We start from the raw sequence: 23,245 nt of genomic DNA, 5'->3' as shown, positions 1-23,245 counted from the left end.
AAGTAAACCCCGGGAGACCTTTTTTTTTTTTTTTTTGGGTTTTTTTTTTTTTTTTTTTTTTGTGGGTGTGAACAAACACAAACGTGGCACTCTATTATTGTTTCTCCACTTTTATTAAGAGTATATGACTTGTGGAGGCACTGTATGTGGACTCCTGAGTGACATTCAGGTAATAATGAGTCAGTATGGCATTGCTCAAACAGCAAATCAAAGTGTGGAGACTTTATTCCCGTACACTATGTATTCAGGAAGAGATTTTCATTTTAACCTTGAGGAATAAAGCTTGATCCTGATAGATTGCAGCTTTATAGTGTAAGTCTACCCAATCTACTGACTGATAAATACGCAAATCCTATACTTTGTGAAAGTCCTTTGTTGGATTAAATCAACATACTCTCACTGGAGGAGGTGTGCATAATTGGACAGGTTTTAAAGTATACACAGTGACTTTTAAATTAGGGGATGTAGATGGTCACAGGTTTTATGCCTTGTCTTGTTGAATTTTCACGTAGGGATTTTATCAGTGAAAATGTATTCCATTACCAGGCCTTGTGCCTGTGCATGTTTAAAGTAAAGTAATGGAAATATTCACTCATTTCCATTGGACAATCAAATCGTTAGTGTGTGAATGACGTTTTTGGTATTTTTGTCGGTTTTAAATTTTGTAGTGTTAACAGGGCACTCTGTGTGAACAGTAAAACAAAATCAATGCAGTGATGTATGCATTTGATTACGATAAGACATTGCATTTTTTTTTTTTTTTGTGTAAATTCCTGCTTGATGGGTGGGCAGGCCCCCCATAAACCCAACTGCTGGTGTACAAGCTATTAAAAAGTTGATTTTCAATAATATATCTCCTTTTAATATGACACACAAAACAGGCATAACTTTGTTTGGAAGCAGCAAACTGAACTCTCATGTCAATCAGTTCAAGAGTTGGGTGCATTAGCACATGGATGTTACTGTGAAGGCAATTCCTTACTGACACTCATAACGTAAGGTACACATACACAAAGTATCCATCCATTATCTGAACCGCTTCTCCTCACCGGGGTTGTTATTGTGACCCTGGAAATGACGTGATTGCCTGCAATGATTATGATTCGCTGTTTGATCACCTATTAAAGGTATTTTGTTGATTGAAAGTCTGTTGTGATTATCTTTTCATGTAAACTGTATAATGTCTGTTGTCTCTCGGGATCACCAGAGGCCACCCAGTACCGTCATTTGCGAATGGATGTGGATTAAGTGGTGTAGCTTCAGATAAAAGCCCGTTGTCCTCGCTATCACATTAAACAGTCAATATCTTACTATAAGCTAATAATATCTTGAACTGCGTCGCCTTACAGCTCCTCTTTACTGGGGGGAAGGCCGCTCTTGCTCGGACTCGCTGTCTCAATCGTCCTTAGACTGATCCTTGTCAATATGAAACATATCTAATGTTTCCTGTACTGTGTAGCTGATTTTTTATTGACCAAGGTGACTTTTCTCGAAAAATCAATGCCACCGCTCCAAAGTGGTTGCCATGGAAACCCTGCACAGGAGCAATGACTCATAAATATTTTTAGATGTTTTTTTTTTTTTTTAAATAAAATAAAATGTCAGCATGGGGATAATAATATGCATACAGGTGTCTGTAGGTATATTATTCCCCCGCTGGCAATGATGTCAGGCAAAGTTAAAAGGCCAGGAACATTGTTAATCTATTGCAAAAGAGTAACAACACATCCAATTTTGAGAACTGCCAAAATGCTGGCTCTGGGAGTCTCGTGTTAACAAACAACGCCCTTGTGGGGTGGATGGCTGCATTATTACGTTAGCAGGAAGAAAACACGGAGAATACATTTTGGTAATATCTGTGACTACAAATTTATCCTTGTGAATTCTAATAGCCCACTGCCTCTGCTGCTCATCAAAGCAGAGTTTCACCATGAAGAACCTGGATACTGTATCTGGACAGGCACACAGAAGTCCTCAATGTACTGTCCTCTCTCCTCTTCTCCAATGTCATGACGAATACACAATAACAGCCATACCAAAATCTAGAAAAAAAATCATTTTTACCTGTTCAAAATTCAATATGTTCAAGACTTCATGGTGACAAGAAAAACCTATTTGCGAAAATTAAAACTGATTGTGTCTTTTTGAATGTTTGCAACCTCGCATGAACCCCGAAGAAAAATCAACTTTCGCTACCTTCGGAAACCTTCGCCGTTCAGTGGGATGCGAGCTTATTGGTGCGGTCAGACCTAATGTATTTTTTTTCTTCTTCTCCTCTTTATCTTTTCCTTTTTCTTCATTTCTAAGTTTATTGGCGGATTACAGCTCTTCAGTGCAAACTGCCACTAACTGTACAGGAGCCGCAAAGGGACTTGACAGGCTATGAGCATTTCTGGTGACATGTTTCCATACATAGTCAATGTACCCTGGTGTATATTCACCTCTGCGCACAAACGCGCGATACACGGGGCATGTGTTTCCGTCAGTCATGAGAGGAAATTACCAGCTTAGTGAAAAATGCGGTGCGGGACGAAAACCCGCTTCCACCGGTGTTTAGTCCATCACTTTTTCAAAGTTTTCCATCAATTGTCGTTTGCCATCAAACCGGGAGTCCATCTGTCACTGCTGACGGAATGCCCACCTCAAGCTGGAGATGTGTTTCTCATAATATCTGCATCTTTTATCTTACTTGGAAAGGTAGATTAAAAACAACATAGTTTATAATATGAAAATACAAAACTGCTCATGGAAAAATAATAATGCATTAAAATGATGTTAAATTATTTTTTCCTTGACAGACAGTATATCAAAACATAATCTTCTTTGCAAAAGCAGAGAGAATACAGCGCCATTGGATCCCATGATAATTTGTAGGAATAATTCAAATGATGGTTTTGTATTACCGGTACATTACTTGAACTGCCGTGCACTTTTTTTGTGGTTAAATATTTGTGAGTGTACACTGTTCTGCTTGAATCCACTCAGTCAGAGTTGGACAGTACGTGCCAGTGACCTAAACTGAGGAAGAACACTGGAACGTTTACATTGTCACAACTGTGACTACACAGTGTACCACATGACTGGCAATATCGAAAACATAAAAATGAAAATCCTAAGTGTAGAAATAATGGTGTGCACACGAATACAAGAGAACAAAAGGGAAGTACTCAGATTTTAGACATTGCTCAGGCTCAGTGTAATGCACAATTTATATCTAGCCTAAATTGGAGTACAGCACATAAATCCAGATTCAAACTAATTACACATCCTGATGAGGAGATTAAAAGGACAGATATCACATTTTTCATAATGATGACAAGGCGGCTTATGCTGCCATGTAAAACACAGACTGCCTCGGTAACCAAAACGGCATGACTCATGCAGTTTGGGAGAGAAAAGATAGTGTGACAGAAAAGAGCTTGAGGGTGTCTTTAATATTGGATGTGTGGCTGATGCACCCTAATGGCTTAGCATTGGTCTATTTGAGACCAGAATAGCTTGCTATCTGTGCTTGCACGTGTGTATGTGTGTGTGTGTGTGTGTGTGTGTGTGTGTGTGTGTGTGTGTGTGTGTGTGTGTGTGTGCGTGCGCGCGTGTGTGCACGTTTGCTTCAGTGTCTAATTCAGAATCAAACCAGTTTAAATCTCCACATTGTAATTAATTTGTGAATTTTAACCTTTCCCATGATACTTTTACACTGCAGATATGCTTTTGTTAATTTTACACAAGTGTCAATATGCTTCTGCACTACCAGTTTCTTAAGTACCATAACATTTAAGCAAGTGTTAAATGTTTAACACCTAAAAGTGTGTCACAGCAACAAAATGTAGTGTTGACACTGCACTAATAATGACACTATTGAGTGTTTATATTAATGTGAATGAGTGTTCATGTTAACACTATCCAGTGTGTGGGAAGGGAAGGTGGGTGGGAGGGAGGGGGGGGGGGGGGGGGGGGGGGGGTGAACCCCCATGCCTTACTTCCTTAAATAAAACAAAAAGTATTACAGACAAAATTGATGCCAGAATTGACAAAATATAACATTTAGTTAATAGCTTAAGTGCCCCAGCTGGTGGAGTACTCATGCCATTAACTTAATTTTAAAGGGCCGGCACATTTATTTTTCAATAGTTCTGACGGTACATATCGAAAATTGCACAAACAGACCCATCCAGCAACACGGGAACTGTGCCAGGAAACCAGCTATACCAGTAACCCATACTGTTCCACATCCCAAGCTAGTCCAACAGCATTCTCGTGCTGATCCAGCGGTATACTATGCTGGTCCACCGGGATTCATGATAATATGCATTTGTATCGAAATATAGACCTCCCAAACACACATTCTAACTCAAAAAGCAAGCACCGAGCAAAGGCCATGATTTATATCTGAATGTTTGTGTGATACAAGGTATTGTGTCCATTACACACACTTGGACCCCGTTAAATCTCCCCATGCTTGGGTGTTGGCATATTATTATTAGAGCAAAGCAACATAAAGGATGAAAGGTTTGTAATGCTCGAATAGGCCTGCACTCTTTTTCACTGACTCTTGCTGTGTGTGTGTGTGTGTGTGTGTGTGTGTGTGTGTGTGTGTGTGTGTGTGTGTGTGTGTGTGTGTGTGTGTGTGTGTGTGTGTGTCCCCATTCCCATGCATGTGAGTGAGAGATGGATGGGTGGTAGTGGAGGAAACATAGGTTAAGATGCAGCGGGCTGTGTTTAGTTATGAGATGACCTGTATGACAACACAAAAGCATGTCAGGTGTATGGATGAATGGTAAGAAAACAAAAATGTTTATTGGAATATACTGTAACCTCCAAAATAAACAAAGGAATACTGTATTCTTCAAAAATGAGGCAGCGTTTTCTCGTGGTACAACAAAAGATTATTTTATCATGATTATTCTTTATTATTTTTATCAGCAGCATTGTCAAATTGATATATGAGTTGGTTTGTTACAGCAGGGTGCAATTTCTAAAATGCGTCTAAGACCAGACATGATGTCCAAGCTGAGGTTATAAGCACATTTGATTAACCTATTGACAAGTGGGTAACATTCAAACTGGCATATAGAACGATTGTGTTGCATCTCATAATATAAGATTAAAACTATCGGGCAACTCATGAGTCCTTTCAGTTCCCGAGAAATAAGCTGGGCATAAAACAGACAAAATATATATATTTTGTTTGGCCCTTTAGCTCATCATGCAAGATGTGCTAGCTAGAGCTTCACGTTTTGGTTTGATTAACAAGGATACACAAAGATGTAATCTAAGGTGTGCTTCCACTTCCATTGTGCTGAAACTTTTTTTTTTTTTTTTTAATAGGACTGAAAAATTCCCTATTGTTACTCATGAAAAATCTGAACTCAGGCGTTATCCAAATGATGCTTAACCCCCCACTTGCATGCCAAAGGAGGTGTTGTACAGTATGTTGGTCTAAGAAGCAATGCGTGAGAGACCATCGTTAATTAGACAAGCTGGCAGCGTTGCCGTTTGTGCCATGGGATGACAGTGTTCAGTTAATCCATGGCCTCATACCCCAATGATGAGTCGTACACTGTCATCCAGTGACATGATAACATTTATATAACAAAACAACACAAAACTGTACAAAAAAAGCACTCATATTTTCCTGAATACTGTAAAGACAACGAGTAAAATTTTGGTCGTGGTGTTTTTACCACGGTAGAGCAACTGGGAAAACTGGGTCAATGGATCCGATTGATGAGTTTAACCTTTTTTACGACAAAGACCGAAAAGGACTTGGACAACAACCAGTGCTCTGACCCGAAAAGAGCAAAGAAATCCTTCATTCCATGCCAGTTTAAAGGTCAACAAAGGGCTCATTCCAAACCATTTAATGGAACTCAATTTCTTGTCCCTGTAATTAATAGTATCATTCATTGGGGTATTTGGATAGAGCAAATGTTTTGTTCGTACAAAAATATTTCTCACATGGTGAGCAACACCTTCTAATCCATATAATGGAAGAGGTGCTACTGTCAGGCTTAAATCTCATCGCCAAAAAATTCGTTTTCAGGAACCCCCACCCCCTCCAAAAAAAGCATCTTTGTAGAGCCATTTGTAACACTTTTGGTTGGTCAGTAATTTGTAAAAACAACAGACTCACATGGGGACTGACCAATGGTATTGATTTGTATTTTTTAAAAAAATTGAAATTGATCAAATTTGGACATGGCATCTTACATACTTTCATTGAGAGATTGTTTGTCCATGAAGATCATACTGCCTTGTTGCTTCTGACTCTGGTGGCCATGCCCATTGGAAACTGCCCGTTGGAAACTGATCATCAATGGGGATGGGAGGTTTGGACAGTCAACTGCCGGTGGAAACATAGGACGCGGGTTGGAGCGTATTTTTTGCTGAACTATGTCCAGAGACTATTGAACTTTTTTTCCCACTATCGGCTTGAATGAACATTAACCCTCGTTTGGATGCCCTTACAAAGTTAGATGCTCGGGGCTCTGCCCCAACAGTTCCGCTCTTTGCACGCCACTGCATCCAGCAACACATGCTGTCATTTATTCTTCATCTGTTTGCCTCGCACTCTGCTTTTCTCACTTCACTGTAAGCCCAAACACAGCCCCATGTGTTGTTGTTTGTGTGCTATGGCTTTGACCTTTACTCAGCCAGAACTAATTGGACTCTGTTAGTCATTGGTGATATGCTGCTGTGATCATGTCACTATAGTAGTGTTTCCAAAGCTTGATTGAGTCAAGAAACATGTTTTGCATTGGAAGAAATTGCACTCCACAGAGCCAAACAAAAATGTCACAAAAAGTACTGTATAGTGAATTGTTGCATGTTAGCATAAACATATGGTCAGTTGGCGCAGTTGATCGAGTGCTGCCCCTCCAATTACAGTCCTGGGTTCAGCCCCTATAATAGATTTGACAGTTTTCATACTTAATTCTACTCATAAACACTGTACATACAATGTTATATTTGTTATGTATGTCATATTTGTACTACACACCTACTGCTAAAATTGCAATATTAGCCTTTTAATTCATTCTGTACATTTTACTGCCTGGTCTTATTGACCACTTGATGGGGCCATAGAATAAGTTTCAATGGTTCATGAAGCTTCATTTCACCATCACTTGAGCGTGCCCCCCCCCCGCCCAATCAATCAATCAATCGATCGATCGATCGATCGATCGATCGATCGATCGATCGATAGCTAGATAGATAGATAGATAGATAGATAGATAAGATAACCAGAGGGTCAAATACAAACATAAACCCTAAGCTTGTGTCCGCCTTCATCAATCCCACTGTTTCAAAATAGCACTTTGGATCTTGTATTGTTCTGCTAATTTCACATGACTGATTGAAGCGTCATATGTCACAGTAAATACTGATGGCTCGACTTGCATAATAACCACCAAATTACTCAACATGAACGTGTGTTAGTCATGGTGACTGGTGAAAAGGATCGTTCACATGATGTTTGTGGGAAATGGCTTGCAAATAAGTTTGTCTTTCGGCTTCATCAATGTCGTGTGAATGACAGCCATTGGAAAAAAAAATGAGCGTGAAGAGGAGCCACCAAAACCTATTGGCTTAAACAAAAACTTTAAAAAAGTAATGTTTGACCTCAATAGATTCAGGTAGTGCATACATATCGCAATATAGAATAAAAGATAATTCAAAATAAAATCTACTGGGATTTGCCTGGTGGCCATGGTCAGAAGGGTGTTAGCGATTTTGTAATGTTAATTTCTTGTTTTTGTGGGTGGATCTGTCACAGAATTGTGCTTGACATGTTATGTATAACAACATTTATATCTGGTTTGATCTTAAGGTCCCAGTGGAGAGGAGAGTGATGAAGATGTCACTCTTTCTCCTCCTCATCCTTGACCTCCTTGCCTCAGGAGCCAGCGATGACGTCAAGTACATCTCCAAGCGGAATTCTGGTAGGATGAACGCTTTCTATTGGTTGTTGTCACCGGATCCTCTGTGATATCTGTTGGCCCAGATGTTTTGGTTCACTTTATTCTGTATTGCAAACACCTCTTCTCATTTTTTCTCTTCTCTTTCTTCCTATTTCTGGTCACTCTAATTATCTGTCGAAGACTTTTGCTTTTTTGTTTCCCCTCTATCGCTTCTCTTACTGTTTTAGATGTCTCCTGACTTGAAACCGTGGCGATAGGGCCGCTTGAGTCAGACATTTTGGAACAATTTCTACTTTTTCCACTCGTGCTCCCGTTCCCTCTAGCGAGGCTTAAAGCTTCTTCATCCTCCATCTTTGGCTCAGTTGTTGTAACAGACCTATGCCACTGCTGCTGATGTTGAGAAAATGTGTTCATCAATGAGCAGCTGATGACATTCATATTGAAGATTGATTTGTTGTGTCTTGCCGATGATCATGCTGGAATTGCTTAATGTAGTCGCATGATCAATACCGCGTGAATTCAATAACACTTTGTATGTTATGATAACAAGACAAAAGATCTGAGATGTCAAACGTGTTTGGATCATTGAGGGGCGCTGGTTATAAAGATGAAGCCACATAAATGAGTACATGCTAGCTATAACTAGACACCAAAAGCACAGTAAAGGAGCAAAATGCACATTTCCTTTAAACAGTAACAGATTTAATTACATTTAAAATGAAAAATTAACGATTCAAATCTTTTCTTTTCAGGAAAGTGCAACATGAAAGGCGCAATATAGACGAGTGCAACACAAACACTTTTCACAGTCTGTATGCTACAAAAGTATTTTGGGTTACTTGAGCTTGATCTCCCTGTTTTAATGCTGCCGCAAAATGCATTGCTATTTCTTTGTAAAGTATGGCGAGACAGAGTGTCACGTTCAAGTCCCATGTCGCCCAATCAAATTACATCATTGCCTTTGCCTTTTTAGTTCTCATTTTCATGCCTAGTTTTGAACAAAAGTCAACAAAAAACTGAGGCAATCTTTTCATGCAACACAAAAGGATGTGGAGGGTTGACACCTGTGTGACAGCAGATTAATTCAGATTTGGTGTTTTATTTTTGTTTTTTTTTTTTAACTCTTCTACTTGCTCCTGGAATAGTTTGCTGGTGGAATGCTTTTCCTCTATTATTGTAGCAGTATTCTAATTATGTACCCCTGCCGAGCCAGGGAAAAGATTGAAGGCTCCCCAAAAAAATTATTCAATAACTTTGGAAATGTTGGCCCCGCAATGAAATCTATATAGATAAAATTGATTCCCCTGTAATGTAAACCGTTCAAACAATTATGCTTGTTAAAAAGAGTGCTCCACAATTACACAGAACACACGCACAGTAGAATTACAGTTTCACTCCACTCAGAATTGCAAACTTTATGGTATGGGTAAGCCAGTTTAAAAAAAAAAAGGCTAGTTTGACACTCAGCCAAAAATTTGAGTTCGAGACAATTAAATAAAATCCACATCTTGAACTGTACCTAAAAGTATCTCTGATACAATTATAGTACTAACACATCTCTGATAGTATCATTCCATACTGAGCATTCTATTGTCTTGTGAAAGCCACATTTATGACATAGTTCTTGTTGCCTCGCATTAGGGGCTATAATATTCAGTTTGTCAATTCCTTACGCGCCTTTCTAACAAATTTTCAAGACGCGGTGATTCTCCCGTCTAGCTTTCTGACACACCCACGATGCGTAACCTCGAAATATGTGCGCAATTACCAAAGAGGCATGATTCGGGGAAGTTCGATGGTGGCCTTAATTGAAAAGATGTCATCCTCTGATTGTTGAATCAACATTGCGGATCCAAAAGTTGTGGCCCATGGCGTGTACGTGGCCCCTCAGCAGCCTACTCTGAAGGAGCGTGTTATTTTCCGTTCACTTTTGAATCAATCCAATACAAGCAATTTAATCTTAATACTGCGCTCATAACGGAATGTGCAGGAGACAGTGCACATTGAGAGTTGCCCAAGTTGCCAAGCAACGCACTGTGCGCGTGGTGCATCAATTATCCCCCCCCCCCAAAAAAAATCTATAAATTCACGGCCCATTATTATGATGGCTGTATTGTTTGTGATCAGCGCTCCAACCCCAAGTTCTATCAGCATGCGGAAATGTTCCTCAGAGGTGAAGGAAAAAGTCCAACCGGTGCTGATCCTTTTTTTTTCCACCAATAAGATGTGTTGTTGACGTTGGGCCGTTATTGTATTGTAGTAGGGACACCTTTAGAGTTCTTGGTCAGTCAATGAGCATTTGTGCGACAGGTGTGACAACCCCAACCCCGTCAGAATGAATCGGTCGAGTCGGCCGGTGACAGACATCACTCGCTGTCAGCAGCTGTGAAATGACTCAAAATGTACAAACTGATGTGTTGCCTTCAAGAGGTACGGCCAAAAGACTCATAAGTCTATGGGAGACAGATTTGTCAGCATCGCGCCCTGATGTCAAGATCGCTCCAACCAGAGCGAGTCCATTTCAGGAAGGTGCGTAAGTAGCATACTTAAGCCGACAGGGGAATCTGCGCAGCTGACAAAAATGCGCAGCCCCGCACTTTTTCTGACTTCATCACATGGAAGAATGTGCCCCTGCGGAGTTTCTGTATATTGTACCTAATGTTACAGATTTGTCATTCTCCAAAGGTGTTTCATGTTTCAAAGTCGGGATCTTAATTGAGCCTCCGGCAGGCATGTCATGGCATGGAAAGAACACAAAATGGAAAGGTTAAGTTGATGTTTCCGTTCTGTTTTAGAAAGATGTTACTTTGTGCATATACTACTTCACCTGCTGCACCAGTTGACCTTCACCATGTACGCATCCTCTGTCACACTGCCATGCGCTGTGTGGCTAGCTTCCTTTCTTTCTTTTCACCTTTTCCGTTTGGTTGCTTGTGTGGGTCTCTAATACACTCACAAAATAAATCGACTGTGTAGGTGGTGTGCCGGTAACACTAGTTTGTTATTGTCAATACGTGTTCTGGTTTGATCACAGGCCTACCTGTGTGCTACAAACCTCCGCTTCATGATTTTGTTTGTGCACAGTACATGTATGTGTTAGGACCAGGGGTGTGGAGCTGTGGAGTGTGTAATCGCTCTGCATGCTTCCGTGTGTGTGCGCTCTTTTGAATGTGTGTGTGGGTGAGGTGTGCACAAAGCAATTATGTGATCAGAGCTGAGCCAAGCGGACATTTATGTGGGCGATTGCTACATGCATCCAAAGATAGGCTACGAGAGCTCCTCTCGCTCAGTGCTTGTGCGGTTTTTTTTTTAAACTGGACGCCATGTGGACAGGAACTACAATTTCCTTGTGTCAGTTTTTTCAAGCTCTGCTGTGATGCAGCCACCACTGCAGCTAAAAGGCGACACGCTATGATAAGAAAAATGGGCTCTGGCAGCTGGAGGTGGTGGTGAGGAGGAGATTTTCAAAGATTAGAAAGCTGCACAATATATGATCAAAATATCCAACATATTCGTTTGTCAAGCGTATATGCAATTGGACACTGAAGCTAAACTTCTGTCGGTATCGTCAAGAATCTCTTGGTGAAGGACACCGCAGCATTGGTGATGCTTGCGGAAGGGTTTTTTGGTGATGTTTTCAATGACACATCGTGATGAAGCCTTCTCGGATGAACAGCGAAACGTCTTCTAAGACAAACGGAGCAGCCCAGTTGCGGTGGATTCAATGCCATAAGAAAGAAATGACATGGAGGAATGAGAATATTCCCAATCAGGCCTAAAAAGGCATCTGCCTTAACTGGCACTTGGGATGAAAGATGGTTACCAGCAGTGTTTTACACTGAATTGAATGAATGCATTATGAAATGATGCAAAATGCTTTTGGGTTTTTTTTTGTTTTTTTAAGTCATTCCTTTTTTCTGTTTTTGAAAATAAATGTATTACAATAGAAGTGATTTCAATGAGGGGAAAACTCTTTCAGTGTGTTTTTCCATCTTGTTCTCAATAAATAAGAGACTGTGAAAGGGAGCTGTTGAACAGTCCAATGTGTACCCCGCCTCTCGCCCAAAGTCAGCTATGATGGGTTCCAGCTCACTGGCAAAATTAATTTGGACAAGCACTAAAGAAAATGGATGGCTGGGATTAACTGAAACCAAATCAAAATTGATTTCTCAAGACAGACAAACTATTTCTTTTTCACAGTATCTACTTTTCTTTTGCAGGAGCTGTGAAAACCCCTCTTAGCATCTAAAGGTGTAAAATGATGACATTTACATGACACGAAAGCTGTTTTTTTTTGCAAATTGATCATTTCCAGTGGCAGTTCTAATTAGTAGATCAGTTGCAACAGTGGATTGGCAATGCTGAAATTAATTCCTGAAATTGATACAGGCATTCTTTTCCAATGCAGATACATGCCCATACAAACTGACACTGTTTTTACATATAACAGACACACTTAATGGCGAGGTGTGCTTTTCTTATCAATTTGGATAGTTTCATTGTGTCCATCTGTAGCAGTCACTAGCCACTCAGCTGTACCTTTGTCATCTCTTCATCTTTTCTAGATACAGTTGTCCTGGTTAAGGCCACACCTTCAAGGCCGTATCTCACGGAACGGCGAAGTTTTGCCAACGTGTGCGAACAAGGAAATGTTTTTTTTTCTTTTGTCCGTGTTCTTTCAAAACAGTTGAAAAGACATTCTGAAACAGTTTTTTTCTTGACGCCTTCAAATTTTGAACATGTTCCATATTTCTTTGTGACAACAAAAACTTTTTGACACCATTAAAATTGTTGGTGAACGCCTTTGTGGCCGCGTGCGACTTTGAACGAACCCTGACGGAAAAAAAAAAAAGAAAAGAAAACGTTTACTACATGCTCGCAAACTTGGCCGCTCGGTGAGATAGGGCCTTAACAGTTTCATCACTCTCCAGAAAAGCAATAGATTATCTGAGAAGGTGGATGGTGATAAGAGTCTTATCTTGATTCCAACAAGGACAGGAGTGAGAAATAAAATCATCCACTAACTAGAATGACTGCAAACATCCACCAAGCCTTAAAAACACTAAACATGTCCATTTGACATGTTCCAACCGCTACCACGCACAGCATTGTTTTCATCACCCGCCAGCATTATCTTGATGCCAGTCCAGTCCCCATCTTTATCCTGATGGGCACAAAATGGAATGGGTACTTTCTTGGACAAAGTGCCACCTCTCTGCCTTAGAATTACTTGATATCCACGGATTTACCAAATTTGTATTTGCGTTTTAAATAATATAAATAAAATAAAACTACATTTTCTAAATGGCACTGAATGAATAGCAATATGAAGAAAGGATATACTTCCGTATATCCATTAATAATTGCTTCGCCATATTTCAACACAATAGCTGAGATCTGGCAGGACTAAGGAACAATCTAGGATAGAATTTCTGTCGTATCATAGCAGCTCTCCTTGCACGAAACTGTGCATGCGTTTGTGTTGGTGGGAGTGTGCTCACCCACCAGTCGCTACACGCTGCACATTTGTTGCCTCTCTAAGCCAAAGATGACAGGACGTTTGTGTGAAGTGGGTGTTCTTCAGCTCACTAAAGAACTAAAAGAAACATTAGCAATGGCTCGTTTGCTAACCAGCTGCTCTGCATGCAGCCCGATCTGCGACATGTGTGTTACATCGATAAAGATCAAGCAATTCTTCTTCCCAAAATGGATGATGATTTTTTTTAGCATTTTTCTTAGGATGTACATTTTCAAGTTTGATCTCCCAAGTCGCACGTGTGGTTTCATGGCAGACTTTTTTTTTTAATGCATTCTTTTTTTTTTTTATTTTAGTATTTGTTTCATTTGTTAAATCAACTTGTCACTATCCTCCAAAGGGGTTGACTACAGAGAGCTGTCAACATATTCTTTCTAGTTATTTGATGCTTCTGCACGTATAAGTGATAGGCTTAAAAAAAAAAAAAAAAGATGAAAAGCGATGCTGTAGACCAGTGAGCACCAACGTGGTGCTTATGGGCACAAGGTAGGCCTCAAGGACCATATGAGTAGCCCTCAGGCTGCTCCAAAAATAGCACCCCAGTGACGAGACTGGGTTTAGACGTGATCCTTTAAAAGTGTAAACAATGGCAGAGATTTATAGAACAAGTTGCATAGTGCTATGTATCTATTTCATAATCATTGTGAGAAATCATGAACATGATCATTGTCTTCAAATAAATTAAAATCAATTCTGTACAATAACAGTGAAAGTCGATTTAACAACAACCAGTAACAAAGAGTGGTTCTCAATTGAGTTCTCAAAAAAGGTCGGTGACCCCTGCTGTAGACGCTTTGGGTCATTGATCGTTAGACAATGTGGAGAATATTCTGTGTGCAACATGGTATCCATAACCCAATTTATCGGTACAACAACTTTACGACTTTAAAATATGATCCCTCAAATAATCACCCTCTCCTCTCTTTGCTGCAAGACTGTACACCCCCTCCGAACGCCACTTTGTCCCTCTTGCTTCCTGTCGCTGTCTCTCTTTTTCGCTTGTCGCATCTCTGTGTCGAGTTCCAAGGTCAGTTTAAATATTCATCCCTTCTCTTGTTCTGCATTCAAATATTGATAAAAGCTGACAAGGCGTTGAGTCCGTACACCAAGGGATTCTGCTCCGCAAGCACACACGCGCAAGCACGTTCACACACAAATCAAATTTCCAATTCTCCACACACGTATGCAGTATTTAAAAAAAAATGGAAAATTCTGTTGACCTCAAGTAACAGCGTGTTTTTATTTGTTTTAAAACAAATAATTAATCAAGCTATTTTGTAATTGCATATCTACAACTAGTTGGATCGTTGGCGCCCCTGTCCAGTCATCTAGTAAAAATATCTTACCTCCTCTGTCACAAAATGTCCTGCATCTGTTAGTGAGTGAGTTGACCTGTATTTCTTCCCACTGCCTGTGTTATGACCAGTTAGGCCACAGGAGACAGTGTAAATGGCATTATTTTGTATTTTGACCTCAGCATGAAAGGCAGTTTATTGAGATCCTGTTTTTAATTGTGAGAATCCATCCATTATCTGCACCGCTTTATCCTCAGGAGGGTTGCATTTTCGGGCAGTAGGCGCGTTACCCCCTGGACTGCTTGCCGACCAGTCGCAGGGCACACATAGATGAGCAATCATCCATCCATCCATCCATCCATTTACTAATCTGCGTATCCTCACATGGGTCGCGGGCATGCTGCAGCCTATCCCAGCTGTCTCCGGGTAGTAGGCGAGGGACACCCTGAACTGGTTGCCAGCCAATCACAGGGCAGACATTGACGAACAACCATCTGCGCTCACACTCACACCTAGGAAAATTTGGAATGTTCAATCAGCCTACCATGCATGTTTTTGGAACAGGAGAGGAAACCGGTGTGCCCTGAGAAAACCCACGCAGGTACAGAGAGAACATGCAAACTCCACACTGGGAGGCCGGAGCCGGAATCGAACCCTGCACCTCTGTGCTTTGAAGCCGGCGTGCTAACCAGTCGATCACCGTGCCACATGATCAACCGCTCACACGGACAATTTAGTCATCAATTAACCTTCCGGACATGTTTTTGGAATGTGTGAAATGTATGATGAAGTGTGGTAACCAGACATTTATGAATGTGTGCGTATGCGTGTGTGTGTGTGTGTGTGTGTGTGTGTGTGTGTGTGTGTGTGTGTGTGTGTGTGTGTGTGTGTGTGTGTGTGTGTGTGTGTGTGTGAGACTTTTTTTAGTTTCTCACATATTTAATATGGACAAGAGGCAAAAGAGAATGTGACAAAAATAGGTCTCCACTAATCAGCCCTTCAGTTCAAGAAATACAACTAGACTCTACAGAATGATTCCCAAATATGTTCCTGCTGTGTCATGTTTGGAAAATGTCAAGATTTTTAGGGAAGAAGGTGTACCTAGGCGCAGTAACATACTCGAAATAAATGAAGTAATTTACACTGAAAAGGTTTTATAGAGACATTAAAAAATGTGCCACATTACACAAGTTATATTGTTGGGGTGGGATGGCTCAGTAGTAGACTTAATATCCAGAGGTTGGGGGTTCGATTCCCAGCCGTTGTGACCATGCTGAAGTATCCTTAAGATACTGAACCCCCCTGCTGCTCCCGATGCTACATCATCAGAAGGTGAATGAGGAAACAACGTGAATGCACTTTGAGTTCCTCAGATGGAAAAGGGCTTTAAAAGTGATATCCCATTTATCGTTTGTGTCGTCGGACCAATCGTGGATGTAGCCGGGTGTTGAAAATGTTGCCATAAAATTGAAATATATCAATATACACTGTAGAGGTGTATTTTTCAGCTCTTTTGCATTTTTCCAAGATAAACTAATTAAATCCTACCAATCAAACCACACGTAAAATTAATGAAGTCTTACTTTAATTTGGCTAGTAAATGCACTTAAAGTGATAATTTTTTTTTTCCCCAATTAAATTGGTCTATTATAATTAATTAAACCCGGCAACATGCTTCAACGTTAGGAAGACATGAAGCAAAATTATTCAGAGAGAGAAGGGATTCGGACAGTGGAGATTGCAATTTTTGATGAATTTGAATGTGTATGCACATGCATTTCCATCTGTTGCGTCCAAACGGGAAAGTTTCAAAGAAGACACAATTGACTTGTGTGGACTCATGAAAGGAAGGAGATAATTACCTTTTATGTATCCTCACCACTTCATTAGGTACGCGTGCATCGTTGACTCTTTTATGCTGCTAAAGTCAGCCAGCGGCCCCTCCTTACCCCAAGAACTAAAATAAACATTCAGTCATCATGTGGAATAAATTGTTATAAGCAGGGAGAGAAACAATAGAGAAAAAAAATGTTCGAGGAAGAAGATATGGCTAAGTGTTGGAGAGAGAGAAAGAAAGAAAATACCAAAGTAAAACATTGTCCTTTCTGTCAGCCCGTGTGTAATTAAGTTCTGCACTGTCACAATTGCTCTTTACAACTTGTAATTTAACTTACTGTGAGCCAGGAGATCAGACACAGAAGGACAGGGGAAACAAGGCTGGAGGTGGCAAAGTACAAGAACATGATTCTCGGCTGCTTGAGATCCGTGTTAAAAAAAAAAAAAAATCAAAAGTAAAAAAATAAATAGAAAAGGAGTACCACTGTGAACGAAGGGAGACTATTTTATTCAAACTCTTGTATCATTTATCATGGCAACATTATTTTATGCATGTTAAAATTCAGGATACACTAGAATTAAATCGTAAGACAGCAATTGGACAAAGTAGGAAAACATAAGCGCAACATTTATTAAAGGTCGAGGAAATGATTGCATTTCCTTAAGATCAAGACTGCAAGCCACGTTCGCTAATGTGCTCGATGTTAACGATGGTATCTCCAATCTGAAATATGTTCTCTCTTGCTGGGATGAGAAGGCTGTCTGAGCCGCCATCGTCAAGTCACAGTACAGCTTTGTGCACCTGAACTTTGCACTTTGCTGCCAAACATGACAGAACTGGGATATTGCTCTCGTATGGGAAGAGAAAGAGGAAGTCAAGCTAACACTGTTCCAGGTCAGCACTATACTGCTGTGGGTGCTCTGCTCTCCTCTTTCCTGGGTCAGCGATCTTTTCTTTCAGATGTCTCGGACCAACCTTCCTTAAAACACTTGAAGTGAGATGTTTATACAATACCACCACATACCATTTTTCAAGTATGTACATTTTGCCGTAATCAGTAGATTCAAGACATCTTCACAATTGTTGAGAGTCACTTTCCTTTTTAAAAGACAAACATCGAATGCTACTTGTGGAAATGCACAGAATTGAGAACATCATTTCTGGTTTCTATTTTCAACACTGACATATTGCCTGATGTTTCATCATGAATCGGTACACAATCGCCATATAATCTTGTCTTTGCAAAGATAATTTTGAGTTCACACTTTTTTCATTAGGTCCGGTTTTGCAGCTAAATTTAAAAACAGGTGTCCCTATGAAGCTATGAGGAAAAAATTTGACAAGATGTATTTGTTTTATTCAGCGATTTGTCTCAAAGGTCTCACTAACAACGCATTTTTAAATGGAAAAAAAAAGCCACAGCAAAAACAGCTACAGAGGAGAAAAAAATGTTCGTGTGAGCGAGAAAAACAAGATATTGATTGAAGGCAAGAGGTTTAGGTTAAATAAGAGACAATCTCGGTGAGGGTTGGAGATAGGGAAGAGTAAATGACTTTTCAATTTGCAAGACTCTTGGGACAGGATAGATAGGGGGGGGAGAGACAGAGAGAGAGAGAAAGAGAGAGAGAGAGAGAGAGAGAGAGAGAGAGAGAGAGAGAGAGAGAGAGAAAATGGCTAAGCATGTAGCAGATATTCGCCGCAGGGAGCCTGAATGGACCAATGCACAAGTGGGACTGTGTATATGTGTTGTGGGTGGAAAGAAGTGCTAAAGTACTTTGTATTTGACTGCAGGGCAATTAAAGGATCACGCTTGTCTATGTGTTAAGGAGATGGCCAGCGTGGAGCCACATTGGGGTGCATTGACAATATAATTACCAGTCAATAATGTGAGACCAGATGTGTGTCCATTTGTGGGCTTGTCATCGGCACTATAATTAGACTGAATGTTCCACCCCCTGAATTAAAATGAATGCAGAACTGTCCTAGGTGCTGATTGTAGCGTCCCGCCATGTTCACACCATTTCCCTTCTCCATGGCAGTTGCTAAGTAACTAATGGAGTTACAAGTGTAGCCAATCGCCATCAATCCAATATGAGGATGTGATACTGGCCCACAGCCACACTATGAGCGGGCCCTTAATTAACTTTTTAAAAATTTTAATTCATGAATCAATTAACCAATTTTAATTGATATTATATTTGGGAGGGGGGGATTTGAATTCTTATTTGGTTTTTATTTATTCATATTGTACAAACCCAAAGATTTCTCCCCAAAAAGCCCATAAACATTGACTATGTTTTACATTAAAAATAAGGGGAAATGGGGAGATGCAAGAATCCCGGAAAAATCACAAAAAAACCAATGTGAATGGGGGGGAAAAAAAAATGACGGTAATTCTAAGTTGTAATATCACCATTAGATGACCTACGTGTCTGAGTTGCACTTACACATATGCTGCTCTATACTACAATGTGAGGTCTGTTAGTGTTTTGGGGGCATTTTGATATCCATGTTGGTTTCCTGTTTAGCGGTTTTGTGACATCCTTGAATGGTAATTTTTTATGCACGAGAACCCTTTGCACTGGAAAATCGTGGTTTTTTTCCTGTGATTTACTTGAAACTCTCTGTTGGTGAGTTAGGATATCGGATCTTTCATACATGTAAAAAAATAAATAAATAAAAATAACAGAACTACCATTCACAATCACAGTCACATTGTGGGACAAATTGTGTCCAGTTAACCTACCATGCATGCAGTCACGTTAATTAAATTAAAAGAAACAACTTATCATCATGCAATATCAAACCAATTTATAGCTGGTTTTCATCTGTCAAGCAGTAAAAGATAATTTCATATGGCTCTCGATAGGTTACAAATGGTTCAAGTATGCTATATTTTAAAAGGTAGCCGTTCAATTAAATTAAATCCAAACGTTTCGTTGCACCCCTAATATCCATTCATTGTATTCATCGGTTGTTGGTTGCGCGAACGGAAATAGGAAACACATTTTTATTTTTCTGTCAGATAGGGAGAAAATTTTTGCTGATAGCTTTAATTATTGGACCATCAAGCAGGCGACAGTCGCGGGGGGATCAGTTGGCAGTGCATTGAGATGGAGATGCACATCCTCAGTGTCTGGTGTAATGGATCACGAGGAGTTTCCTGTCTCCTGCCCTTCCACTCTTTATCCCCCCCCCCACTTCCCCACCACTTTTGTGCCTCCTTCATTTACAATTGAACTTGACAGAAAATCATTAACTGCATAATGAAAAGCAGCAGACCAGTAATGTATACCATCTCTGTCTATTACAGATCCTTAGCCTTAGACCCTGAATGTAAATGAATCCAGATTATGCTCTGTTAAAGTGTTGAGGTGCCGATGCAAATGGCTCGCCTCTGTTGTTTTCATGCGTGACAAAGCATTGAACATTTATTCAAGTGTTTGTCAAATGGATTTAATTCACAGTGTATGGGTTCACAAGGTGGTGTTTACAAATGGTTGGATGACTGTGCACAGGATAATCAATTGGGCAACCTATTGAATGACTCAGATTTCTTTTCAACTTTGTGATTTCATGACGTTTTTTTTTCTTTTATAATAAAAGATTTGTTTGCGTGTGTTTGAATGTGTAAGTATATGTGTGTGCTTGTGTAATCAGCTTCTTCTGGCTTATTCTCCTTGTAAATCTGTCTTTCCAGCTCGAGCCAGTTATTGGTTTTCAGTTCTGATTATACACCTCCTTCATCAAAGTTTCCGGTGCTCTTTGAACCACTTCTTCCCTGCTTGGGGCCATGAACAAACAACACACACACACACACACACACACACACACACACACACACACACACACACACACACACACACAGATCCTCATTGACAAAATGACACACATGTAGGTGGAGTGCCAAAGTATGGAGCATGTTATGTTCGATGCTGAAGACACAGCTTCCTTTGAAATACAGGAAGCCAGTATTCACCCATGTTCGGCAATGTAGGGCATTTTACAGCTCAACGAATACCAATGGATGCTTTTTGTCTTTGTATTAATAGTAATGGTATACTGTATTTATGAAACACTTGTAAAAATAGTGAAAGCCATAAACTCGATACAAAACAGTTCAATTAGTTTTAAATCCAAAAGAAGGCAACATTAGAAAACGAGGGAATGTAGAATGATTTTCGCCCATCAACATTCTGCATATATGCTCATATTCCGGGTTATCTGTGATTTCCCCAAGTGCTTTTCTCTTCTTCTCAATCACAATGCAAAACAGGAAAAGGTCAAAGTTTTGTGTACTATCCTCTCTAATTCAAAGCATTCATTTTGTTTTTGTGTGACTTTGTTGTTGGGTGTTCCCAATACTTTCAACAGTTTTTTGCTTGAGCGTAGGAGAATTGGCTAGAACAACTGTGCTTGGAGCCATGCATCTTATTGAACAGAAACAAAATTCAAATCAGTGAAAGAATTGAAAATCATTTTTATCCAATCTACTTTGAAAAGTTAGAAATCCTCCCAGCCGCTAATTCTTAGCTGCTTGGCAGATGAGTGAGAGTAACATAAACCCAGATCTGTGGAAAAAGACTCATTGACTGGAAAGAATGATGATGTTCAATCCACCCAAGTACCAAACTGAATCCAAGACAACTATGTCTTTGCTGCCAAAACATACTCCAATCTAATTAGCATCATATCTGCTTGCAGCAATTGGTTTCCCCCCTCCCTGCTTTGTGTTTACTTGACATAAACTGATCATTCACTTTCAGGATGAATGATAAACTAGAAAGCAGAAAGCTGTTTATTTGTCTGTCCCCCATGGCTCACTTGTTCTTTTGTCTGCCTGCGTAATGAGGTTCTCTCTAATTACATTTTAATGGACTGGGAACAACTTTTAAGTAGTCTCGTCTTATCCCATTCCGAGCTTCTCTGCTCTTACCTTGAAACCTACATTTAAAACTTGAAGTGGCGACAAACTGAACCTCTTGAGTGAGCACGATTGATATGAGCAGAGTATAATTCAAACATGGGTCGGGCATCCTCAGGTCTCTTCTGAATGTGGATATGAATCAGATGTCTGTCAGTGCGACTGTAAAAGAAGCAAACAGCATGGAGCACTAAATTCTTCCAGCAGAACAAAGGAGTTTTGAATCAGAATCGTCATTCTTGGCCAAGTATGTAAAAAAAAAAAAAAAAAAAAAAAAAAAACACACACAAGGAGTTTGTCCCCTGTAGTATGAACTAAACTCGTATTGCCGTAACAAGCAACTATGACAAAGAAAGACTCTGATCTTTCCTTTAACGCATTCACTCCCAAAGATGTTTCTAAATGTCTTTTCAGACTTGGTGTAGAATTGGCTGGTACTGAATGAGTTAATGTATTTCCAATAAGTACGGTCCAATATTTGTAATCAGTACATGTTTGGTCTACAAATAAAATCTCACCTCATTGCATTATGAAAGAACTAACCATATTTAACTGCCCCTTATTTTCTCATCATTGTGTATTTTCATCACACTACTTCTTTGAGCCATATCCAATGTCAACATTTGTGTCGCCTGCACCTTGTAGCATAAATTCAAATTCTCCATCCATCCATTCTCTGAGCCGCTTAGCCTCACGAGGGTTGCGGCCATGCTGGAGCCTATCTCGGATGTCTTCGGGCAGTAGACGGGGTGCACCCTGCTGACCTGTTTGTCAGCCACTCGCAGGGCAAAATTCAATTCGAGAGGTATATTTTACAGTGCATTTTACCAACCTAGCATCCAGTGTCTGTCTATTCTCCCCCTGAGCATTTTATCTGGCTGTTAAATAAAAAATTCAGTATGTGACTTGTCTCTACCGTGCTTATCATAAAAGCTTGTGAACAAATTACATTTACAACAGTTTGTTGTCAGCTGTTAAGACTTTCACAGAATGGAGGTGGTTTTGATTATCTTAATTAGATACTTCAGGGAAAAGAATAGTCTGAAACGCTCCACAGCTATTAGCCAGTATCGATTGGGTCGAGAGTGAGTGAAGATAGTAGTAAAGGAAAGGAGTGTGAAGGCGGGGACTAATTCACATAAACTTCTAGTGTTGCATAAATGCAACCAAAAATAAAACGATGGAGGGATAGTGAGGGAGGCAGGTACATTTTTATTTGGAAAGCATTATTAACAGCTGACTTGTCAGCTGGTGTTGGCTACAACAAATTCTACCTCATCTGTTGTGTGCAGTCTTTTTTCAAGTCATCATATCTGGTGAAGCAACAGGTTCAGATCAAGCGTGCACAACTAACACACTTCTTTCCTCACATTCCCCTCATTTCATTCAGAGCTACTGAAATTCACTTAATCCACCCCTAATATCCTTCTCCCAAAAGTTTTTATCATGCAGTCTTGTGGACAATTACATCCCCTGACTTTTATTTTGATAACCTATAAACCATACTTTTAATGGACAAATCAAACAAAACAGATACCCTTACAATGAGGCATAACCTAGTCTTTGATCCATGTTCGGATTAATGGTTGCCAATTCATGCGATGTGCCAGGTCACAGAGCCTTGATAAAGATGGCAAAGTACGTGTGTGTATCGGACTAGCTCACTTCTGGTTGTGTGTGTGTGTGTGTGTGTGTGTGTGTGTGTGTGCGAGGTGACGGGCGGGGGTGTAA

General features: G+C 40.1%; 1 protein-coding gene across 2 annotated transcripts in view; it reads left to right on the top strand.

Moving 5' to 3' along the window:
- il1rapl2 (interleukin 1 receptor accessory protein-like 2) overlaps positions 1 to 23,245 on the top strand; it is a 242,353-nt gene that overhangs the window by 30,076 nt on the left and 189,032 nt on the right. For both annotated transcript variants that reach the window (XM_019884024.1, XM_019884023.1), the window contains exon 2: positions 7,832 to 7,943. In XM_019884024.1, the coding sequence (XP_019739583.1) occupies positions 7,853 to 7,943 (91 nt within the window). In that variant the 5' untranslated portion in view covers positions 7,832 to 7,852. The remainder of the gene's footprint in view (positions 1 to 7,831; positions 7,944 to 23,245) is intronic.

The sequence above is a fragment of the Hippocampus comes genome, unplaced genomic scaffold (genome assembly GCF_001891065.2).
Source record: "Hippocampus comes isolate QL1 unplaced genomic scaffold, H_comes_QL1_v1.1 scaffold156, whole genome shotgun sequence".
NCBI classification, from domain to species: Eukaryota; Metazoa; Chordata; class Actinopteri; order Syngnathiformes; family Syngnathidae; genus Hippocampus; species Hippocampus comes.
This window is presented reverse-complemented; position numbering and strand designations above follow the sequence as displayed.